Source organism: Ischnura elegans, chromosome 5 (genome assembly GCF_921293095.1).
Source record: "Ischnura elegans chromosome 5, ioIscEleg1.1, whole genome shotgun sequence".
Classification (NCBI taxonomy): Eukaryota; Metazoa; Arthropoda; class Insecta; order Odonata; family Coenagrionidae; genus Ischnura; species Ischnura elegans.
Window position 1 is genome coordinate 55,961,666 of NC_060250.1, and position 10,801 is coordinate 55,972,466.

Here is a 10,801-nt window from a genome sequence, read left to right on the forward strand (position 1 = left end):
TTGAAGGGCATAAGAAAAGGTTCTCAAACTAATGACATACTCTTAGTCACCTCATCTAGGAAATAGAAATCAATTTCTCCATGTATTTTAATCATTGCATGTTAAAAAATAGACTCCTATTTCATAAAGTCTCCAATTGATTCACCATCCGTCGTTCTGTATTATTTCTCCCTCCCACATGGGGCTGTCATAATTTCTTGTTTAAAACTGGTAAATCACCCATAGAGGAAACATTGCCTGATGTATTTTAAACATCTTTTACCGTCTTTGCTGAAGTGCATTTAAAGATTAAAAGGTATTTTTTCAGATGTAGCAAAACTAAATGAAATAGGTATTGTGATTTATTGTTTTATGAAAAATATAACTCAATGGATATGATGAATGAAGGAGACACCTAGTGTATATTACAGCTTTCATGAGGTGGGGAATAAAAGTAGCCTCTGCCAAATGTAGATTACCCACAGTGGAATATAATTATTTTTTTCGCTGTGGCTCATTATGAACCTTTTAAATGTGTCCTTTGATAAATAAAAGAGAACAAACTATGTATAAATCCACCAATTTATTGATGACGCCGCTGCGTCGAAACTAGTAGTACCATATAAATAAATTGGTGGATTTATACATAGTTTGTTCGCTTTTATTTATTAGAATGAACCTCCACAAAGTTGAGCCTGTTACGATAGAGGTGTCCTTAGATATTTGGCTACAAAATTTAATTTAGAGAAATCCAAATTAAGAATTTTAAATAGTAAATTATTTTATTATGAAATTACGTTGAAAAATTTGTACACAAACTGTTATATACTTGCTCATTATTTGCTGATTGAAATTAGAGCCATTTTTAAAAGACATGAGACTTTGAGTTATCATAGTGTGTTTTCTGAGGAATATTTCAATCCAATCATCCTTTGGGCATGAGTATTTTTATAGAATAAAATCATTACTATCATAATACTCATGGCTTATTGTAAGTTAAGTGAGGAATATGTCATCCTGCCTTAAGTATTTACCTTCTAACTAATGACCTAGGTCTAACATATGTGTAGCATCTGTTGCCCATTTTTTGGCTCAACTAAATTTTAAGTCCCATTTCCTCCTCGTTCTCTGTAGAAGACCGGCCGCTGGAATGCGATGCATGTTCGCATAGCATGGGAGATCTACCACCACCAGCAGAAGCAACAAGCTGAGTCTAAGGGCTCAACAGGGAGCTCAGCTGCATCTGCGGCATCAGCAGCGAAGGGAAGTGCATCTGCGAGTGCGGCAGACATCCTCCGACCCCCCAACCACCATCACCACCACCATCACCTGTTTCCAGGGCTCCCGCCTCCACCCCGGCCTCACCACCATCACCCAGACCTTCCCCCTGCCTCTGCTGGGCCCTTCTCTGCCCTCCTTGGGGGCCCTGGGGCCCGGCCTCCCCCTCCTCCTGGGCCCTTTGACACCTCCTCCTTCCTGGGCCATCACTTGGCAGGGGTGCCACCCACGCCAGGCAGTGCTGCTGCAGCTGCAAGTGCTGCCGCAGCTGCGGCTGCTGCTGGATGTGCTGGTTCGCCCTTTGGGCGGTATCCTTCGGGATTTGGTGTTGTGCCAACTTCGTCATCACCTTCTTCGTATGCTGCTGGATTAGCCTCCCTCGGCCTGCCACCTCTATCCTCGCCAGTTCACGATCAGTGGGGAAGGTATGTTTTTATCTCCTTTGCTATACATATTTAAATTTAGGCCCAACATTTGGGATCTTCACACATGTGCATTGTACTGCGAAAGATTTATTACTCCAGCTGGTCCTTGCTAGTGGTCCATATAACTGATGGTTAAGGTAGTTGTGTCATTAATTCTAAGTTATCTGAAAATTTTTGGCTTTTGCCCCAAGCATATGAACATATAGATATCCATTCTTGTCACGTGGAAGTTCATTTTAGAATTCTGGTAAGGTTGATACTCTGACTTTATCTGTGATTCAAGTATTCTTATTCTTTAACATAGTGATTCCAAATAAGAGACAATAACATTAACTTGGCTCATTGCAATTGAGATGATGGTACATGATCAAAATAGCATTGAATTCAATACGTATTCGATGAAAGATGTAGTTAATCCATTACATTTACTAGATTTTAAGATATAAAAATTGCTGTAATCTTCTAACTTAGATTAGAGGGTATGAAGACAGGATATGAAGTGATATTTAATCTGAATTCTATCATTTCTTTAAGGCTACACCGCACCCCACCTGGATTTCCACCCAATACTGGTTGGGGCTTGAAGCCGGAGCCAAGTGCATTGGACAGGAGAGAGCTGGAACGGGACCATCGGGAGAGGGACCATCGAGAAAGGGACCACCGAGAGAGAGAACATCGGGAACGTGAACATCGGGAAAGGGAGCAGCGAGAGCGGGAGAGGAGGGAGCAAGAAGACAAGAGTCGGAGGGAGCGCGAACGGGAACGTGAGAGAGAGCGTGAACGGGAACGTGAGCGAGAACGAGAGAAGGAGCGAGAACGCGAGCGGGAACGGGAGAAGGAGCGGGAGCGGAGGGAACGCATGCACCACCACCACCAGCACAGCATTGAGGCAGCCGCGGGGCTGATGGGAGGGAAGAGTATGATGGATGGCATGAGGGATAGGTCCCCAGTGCGTGGAGGTCAGGTTACCAACGGCGACGTGGGCCCTGACGGCCGGTCAAAAACTTCCCCAGAGGTCAAGGTGAAGGAGGAACCCAAAATGGTGAAGGAAGAGGAGATAGTAGTGGTGGGAGGTCAGCAACCCAGCAGCCATATTCCCACATCTACGCCATCGAGGGACTCTTCAAGGATGCCATATCCCCCGAGACAAACTGCCCCTACCCTCCCTCCCCCACCAACGACTGTATCATCCCTCCTGGACCGGAGTAGGGTGCTTGCACCGCCCCCACCACCATCTTCCCATTATGCCGCGGCTGCCGCTGCAGCAGCAGCTGCTGCAGCTGCAGCCGGTTGGCCCCATACTGCAGGTCCCCCAGGAGATCCATTCAGGGACCCTTACCACCGGTTTGACCCCTTACTCCGGTTTAGTCACCTATCAACAGCAGTGTTGTACCGCGAGAGGGAGGAACAGTTGGCTGCGGCAGCCGCAGCAGCAGGTCTATTTCCACCACCCCCACACCACCATGGTCTTCCACACCCGCCCCCTCCCCCAACCCATGCCCACCTCGGGCAACCACCCACTGGGGTGGGTGCGGGGCACCCTGGTGTCCCACCACCACCAGGGCCAATGGTTTCGTCACGGGGAAAGGGGTCAACAGCGAGCTCTGGTCACGTGGGGCTAGGTGGAGGCGGAAGCCCCCTGGGTCTTTCTCATCATTCCCTGGGAAGTAATCACATAGTGGGGAGGAGTCCGGTTGGAATGCCCGGCTCGGGTAGTTCCTCTCACAAGCTAGGCTGTGGGGTGTCACCTAGAGGGGTGCCAATGGACGGTCTGCCGGCAGAACACCACAAGAAGGAGGAATCCCCGCAGTCCAGATAGTACGCCATGAGCGAATATCCTTCTTATGTAGAGCCACCCTACCCGATGGCCACGCCTCTCTGACTGGGAAGGGACGGTCCTCCCGTCTCCCCGCTGTCAGAGGCCTCGGGAGGGGGTGGACGACGAAATGGATCAACTCATTTTCCTCCTCCGTGAGTGAGCAATCTCATAATATATTTTGGGCAAAGACTCTTTTTTATTTGTCTTTATACACGTGTCTTTCAGTGTGAATAATTTAATGGAATGGGAAGACTTTGATCAATATATTGCCTTTGTATAGAATGAGAAAAAGAGTGAAACAGTTTTTAGATGCTTCTGAAATAGGTGCTGCAGTTTTTTGTGTGGCAGGTGCTTGACACTTTGAGAATAATTGAGAGGGAAATGTGAGGATGGCAACAATGAGTGCATGTCCCTTCCTTCCAAACTCTGATAATACTCACCCTGCCAAGTGTGTGAAGAGGACATTTGGATGAGTTTGACTGTGTGAATGATTTAAGCACTACCCCAAATGGCTGTGTTCCATCACATGGATCTTGTGGATGGCAATGCATAATACAATTAGACATTTTTACATTTCATTGAAAAGATTATGCAAATCTGAGCATGTAAAGAAAAATGTAATTCATATTTCTCTTGATATACATATGCAGGAAAAGCGAGCATTCTATTAACGATCATGAATACAAGCGTTGTTGGGACCTCAGTATTTTCAGGAATTAGATTCCTTATCTCGGCTACCCCTCAGCAACTCTCCAATCAACTTAAAAAAAAGCTTGTATCATAGTGTTGGTGTCACAATTCTTGTAATTTTCCTATTTAATACAAAAAAGAAACATTTGTAGATAATGTGCTATGTTGTAAGTTTTTGTAGAGGAAAAGCAGTGGCCTCTTGTGGATACAAGTGATGAGGTTTGACGTGATCCTTTGTGAAGGGGTCTTGAAACAATGTATTATAGTGTTTCTAAAATGTAGAAACAAAAAGAATGTTTAAAACCTATCTCTGACAGAGTTTTTTGCATTTGAATTTTTTATTTCATTGTCATCCTTATTCCCTGTCGCATGACATTCAAAAGAACCATACTGTCTTTAAAACCTTTGAATAACAAGAATTGATGGTATTTTGGCATTCTGAGAGTTTCTAAAACTGAAATATTATTGCAACATTATAAAATAATTTTTTCTGATGGCATATGGAAGGAAGTCGGCAAAAATTTAATATGGATGGTCAATAAAAAATTTTAAAATTAGCTTTAATTTAACAACTCTTTAAGGGTATGTCATAGAATTGAAAAATTAGTTTGAATCTCAAATTTTTGATGAATTAAAGTTTGTATGATCATCCAATGAAATCATTTCTATTTTTGCTAATCACTGTTCTTTGACAGTATGTTAACTTCTTGAGATTAAATGAACAACTGGCATTTATTCATATTTTAACCTGCCTATACCTAGCAGAGGGGGACAGAAAAGCATTTTGATGACTTGCCAACTTATCATTGGGAAATTTCTGAAAATGAGTTTTAGATATGGCTATTCTTAGGTTCATTTGAAGGGCGTAGAAGAGTTATGAGTTGATTAAGAAACTATTTTGAGCCTACTGTATATTCAGGAAGACACCTGAAGGAAAAGAAACCACTTAATCCAATGCTTATTTTTAATGCAGTCGTGATTGTCATGAGATATCACTACTCTAAGGTGTTGACCACTGCCTTAATCATGTGGGTCACTACTTCATCTCATTCAATGTGATGTATAACTGTATTTAAAGCTGACATTTCCACAAATCCTGTAAAAAGACAAATTTGATGCAGATTCATTTGCTGGATAGAGGAAACCTAAGACAATGAGGTCAGAAAGGTAAGGTAACAAGGTAAGTATCACACCAATTACAAGCAATCCAGAAAAATCACACTTTCTAAAATATTTATTTTTACTTCTATTCAGTATGAGGGCTGTTTGGAAAGTAACCTCTGTTTATTATAAATAAAATACAAACGTTGATTTACAAAATTTATTATAAACATCTTAAACCTACGGCTTTCCTTTACTTGTCAACATAATTTCCATGAATGTTTGGGCACTTATTATACCTATAAACTTAATTTTCCTCCCCCTCCATTTCAAAATCCTGGCTATGCTACTGACGAGAGACCATTTGAGTTTATGATATCCAAGAGGACTTGCGGCCATGCGAATATATTCCAACGTGGGTTCTGAGACTGTAGCATTTCAATTTTGTGGTTGCACACCAATTGCAGAAGACCAAAATCGCAGATGCATTATCCCTATTGGTCGAAAATGAAAATAATCCATCCCAAGGCAACAAGGGTCTTCACATCCATAGGGTGGCAAATCATAGAGTGCCGAAAGTTATGAAATCGGAGGACATTCTAAAGGCATCGGCGACTGATCCTCTGATAACTAGGTTAAGGGATTCTATTTTATTACACAGGTAGCCTGCCAATTTAAGAATATATTATTATTATTAGTATTCTACCGATTATGGTAGGTTTTCATGGAGTATTCAAGAAGTGAGCTGGGAGCCTCCCTTTCGTTCCAGCACTACCTTCTTTAATTCACTGTAAGGCCTACTCTCTTTCAATCTATCTAAAAATTCTATTCTTTTCCTTCCCCTCCCTTGTTTCCCTAACATTCTACCCTCTAACACCATTTTCAACATCCCCTCACCGCTAAGCACTAACTCCATTCATACCTTCTGTCTCCTCCGTATCACATCTAAAAGCTGCCTCTCCTCGCCAACCATATCCAGCACTTTGTCATTCCTTTTCCTCTCCGTCCATTTCACCCTCTCCATTCTTCTCCATACCCACATCTCGAATGCCTCCAATCTTCTTTCCTCAGTGTCCACGTTTCCGCACCGTAGAGAGCTACACTCCAGATCAAACTCTTCACTAACCTTTCCTTTAAACCCTTACACAACGATCCTCTCAGAAGCTCCTTCCTGTTCATGAATGCCTCCTTCGCTAATGCGATTCTCTTCCTTATGTCCTTACTACTGTATCCGTTTTCCTCTAACGTACTGCCTAAATAGTTGAATTGCTCAACCTGCTCAAGTTTTTCACCACCCACCTTTATCTTGAGTCTCACATTCCTCGCTCGTGATGCTTTACAAAACCGCATTACCTTAGTTTTCTTATGATTAATCCTCATCCCATACTCCTCGCAACGCTCATATAACGCATCCACTAGAGCCTGAAGCCCCCTCGCTGACTGGCTAATCAATGCCTGATCATCCGCGAATCTCACTGATTTGAACATCATTCCTCCCACTTTTATTCCAGCTTCTAACTCATCCCACGCTTCCCTTACCATCTCTTCAGCGTACACGTGAAAGAGCAGCGGCGATAAAGGAGAGCCTAGCCTCACACCTCGGCCAATGCTTGCCCACCCAGATTCTCCGTCCGCTACCCTCACTTGCGCAGTCTGGGCCATATACAGATTACGAATCAGTCGTCTATCCCTCCAATCTACACCTATTCTCTTGAGAATATCCATTAACTTTACCCAGTTCACCCTATCAAACGCTTTCTCAAAATCCACGAAACACGCATATACGTCCTGGTCATATTCTAGGCTCCTCTCCACGAGGGACCTCATTATTGCTACTGCATCACGAGTTGACTTCCCTTTTCTGAAACCAAACTGATCTTCGCCCAAATACTCGTTTGCCCTCGCCTCCATTTGTTTGTTCAATATCCTCAGCACCACTTTCGCCGGTGCGATATTAGGCTGATAGTGCTATAATCTCCGCATTCCACAGCTTTCTTCTTCTTCGGAAGCGGAATTAAGACCGTCTTCACGAAATCCTCCGGCCAACATCCTTCCTCATAGATCCTGCGCACTAATTCGAAAAACCTTTTCTTACCTTCCTTCCCTAGATTCTTCAGAAGCTCACAAGGTATATTGTCCACGCCCACTGCTTTCCTAGCCTTCATATCACGGAGTGCTCTCTCTATTTCCGAATCTAATATCTCCGGCCCAAGATTATCCTCCTCCACTGCACTTTCCTCCTCTAGAGTCAATCTCTCTGGTCTGTTCATTCCGTCATACAGGTCCTCCACGAATCCCTTCCATCTACCCTGTACCTCTTCTCGCTCGGTTAGTATCCTCCCACTTTAGCCTTAATTTTAGCCATGGCTTGTCCTCTTTTGCCGCCCGATAGCGACTTCACTTTGGCGTACAACGCGCCTACTTCTCCATCCTTCTGGAACTTTTCCATTTCCTCACACTGTCTTTTCCACCAAGCCTCCCTTGCTCTCTTTGTTTCACCCCGTAATCGATTATTAATTTGTCTATATATTATTTTGCCCTGTTCTGTGCCCACGTTCTTCCACTTCCTCCTCTCCTCCATTTCCCTTATCATGTTCTCCGTTATCCACGGCTTCTTTATCCTTCTACTGTCAGCGTAACCAATTGACTTCTCCGCCGCTTTGACTATTCCCGTTTCAATATTATCCCATCTTTCCTCAACAGTCTTGGTGCTGTCAATGTCCCGCATATTAATGTCCACTAGTTACTGATATTTTCTCCTCATACTCCCCTTCAGGGCTTCTAAGTTCCATTTCTAAGCCTTCCTAACTCTTATAAGTCTTTTGAATCTTACGCTGCATTTCATGAGCAATAGATTGTAGTCCGAATCCGCATCCACTGCAGGGAAGCTGCGCGAGTTTTTCACACTATTTCTAAACCTCTGTCTTACCATAATGTAGTCTATTTGAAATCTCCTCACATCCCCTGGACTTTTCCATGTGTACCTTCGCCCTTTATGATGATTGAACCACGTGTTTGTGATGCATAATTTGTTTCTCCTACAAAATTCTGCTGCTTTCTCTCCCCTGTCGTTCCGTATTCCTAGACCAAAATCTCCTATTTCGTTTCAATCCCTCCCTTCCCCGACTGAGGCGTTCCAGTCCCCCATCACTACCAGATTTTTCTTACCCGGTGTGTCTCTAATTATTTCCTCGAGCTGTTCATACACCTCATCTACTTCTTCCTCCCTATGATTGCTAGTAGGCATGTAAACTTGGACCACCACAAGGTTTGTGGGCCGCGCCTCAATTTCTACCACAAGAATCCTATCGCTTACCTGGTCTATGCCTACCACACGCTTACCCATCTTCCCGTTTAATACTAAAGCTACCCCTCGCTGGCTTTCCTCCCCACCACTATATATAACTATACCCATCACTCCAATAGTCCCCCCATCCCTCCACTTCACCTTGCATAATCCTGAGATATCCATCCTCCCTTTATGCATTTCCTTTTTGATATTTTCTAACTTCCCCACCCTCATCATTGTCCTCACATTCCACGTCCCTACATATATAGCCGACTTCTTCTTCTCCATCTTCTTGGTCTTCTTTTCTTCTTTCTTCATTGCTGCTGCTGATGATAATGATGATGATAAGTCTCTGCAAGGATTTCACATGTTGACGACCCCGAGGACCTTGCCGACGTTGCTGCCGTGCCCGACACCCGCCCTTTGCGGACGGGTCCCGGGCGATGAGATTCCGAGGCTCATTTGGTTGTACTCCATGTTTTCATGGAAGAGATAGTTGGTAGGGTTTCCCACTTCCATTCCAACAGTATTTTTCACATGACACCTTCACGTGGACTACCTTTCGTCTGGCTCCTACCCTTCGACCTGTCTGGCATGGGTGGCCCTACCGGGAATAATTTAGAATCAATCCCGCCAGTGCAGCTCTAGGGGTCATAGGAACGCGCAAGCCTTTCCACCGCGACAAGGTTGTAGCCCAAGGGAAAGGACATTTATAAAAAATGAACTGTGCATGCATGATCAGTCAGTGTTGAGGCACAAAAGATTGCTCATACCTGGATGTCTCTGAGATCAAGTTACAGACTTAGCACATGAAGAGCACCCTGCAATGGTGAAAAAAACAGCAGTGCTATGCTCATAAGTATGGTGGCCAAAAATTGACCGGGATGTCAAAAGAAGATGCAAGCACGTGAAAGATGGCAGCATGTTAGCAGGTTCGACTCAACTTAGCCAATAAAATCGACTCAACTTCCAGAAGGTGGATGGACTAGAAGGATAACACCACCTCGGAATGTCACTTCTTGTCCGTGATTGCACGTTTGACTCTCAGTTAACCTCTATATCAATTAGATATGTTGTACAGATAATACAGATATGTTGGAAATATGCAATTGCATTCAATTGGAAAGTGACAAATTACAATTGAATATATGGAAATTCAATTGAATATTGGCACATCCAATTGAAATTTTCAAATAAATTGGCAGATTTTTCCAATAGGGCCTCCAAAATTCTTGGATGCTCACTCTGTGTCTCTAAGCTAAAATCTAAATTAGAGCTAAAATAACATAAGAGGTTAAATGTTGCTTGAGTTCCAAATCAAAATGAAAATATGTAACATATATGTAAAATATATTTTTTCCTGTTAGATTTATTATTTACATAATAAAATAAGAATTTATGTTTTCTTCTGTATTATAAAAATCTGATTGTGAGATGAATCATAATTACTTACTTTTCACCATTGATGAGTGAATATGAGATAAAAGTCTCTGTACGTGTTTTGACCTCCTCACTGTTACTCAGCTCATTCCACAATGGCATATCAAACTGATAAATGTATATTGTATACATCTGAGTATCTATTCACTATTAGTTTCTCTAATGCCACAGCACTTACCAATGACAAATTGTATCTATACATTTCACATAAAAAATCATTACATGCAAATATGCTGTGTGCACTCTTGTAACAATGCTTGAAGGATCAGTGAGGTTTTCATATATTATGTACTTTTGAAAAAAATAAATGTTCGGAAATTACCAGTGGATTTCTTTAGCCTCTCCTGGCAAATATATTTTTTATATTATTTTTTGGTAATTTGGCATTTGTTTTGAACCTCCTGTTCAGGGTCACCAGGGTTATAGTCACTTAAAAGTGGTTCCATTTTTTAAATTTGAATTTTTTTTCCGTTCCTCGCCTTCTCACAGCATACCGTGAAATTTACCACGAAAGAGGGGAAAAATGTGTTGGACTGTGTGAAGAGGTAAGGAGAGGGGAGACTAATGGAGTTATGAGAGGAGGGTCGACAGCGTCGGTGACGTAGGACTACTAGAGGTTATGGTCTACGTTAGAGCAGGTTCACTGGAAAGCTTTATAATATCACATTTTAGCTCAAATTTACTTACTTACCTTTTACTCCCGCTAAAAGTTCAAAATTATTTACCGTCCAGTATCGGCCCAATCAGCACAGTAGAATTTTCTTTTCTAAATTTTAATTG

General features: G+C 42.6%; 1 protein-coding gene across 1 annotated transcript in view; it reads left to right on the forward strand.

The window, feature by feature from the left end:
• LOC124159696 (proline-rich protein 36-like) overlaps positions 1-4,512 on the forward strand; it is an 836,869-nt gene extending 832,357 nt beyond the window's left edge. The window contains exons 16-17 of the mRNA XM_046535606.1: positions 1,114-1,682; positions 2,217-4,512. Coding sequence (XP_046391562.1) covers positions 1,114-1,682; positions 2,217-3,501 — 1,854 coding nt within the window. The 3' untranslated portion in view covers positions 3,502-4,512. The remainder of the gene's footprint in view (positions 1-1,113; positions 1,683-2,216) is intronic.
• The last annotated feature ends 6,289 nt before the right edge of the window (positions 4,513-10,801 follow it).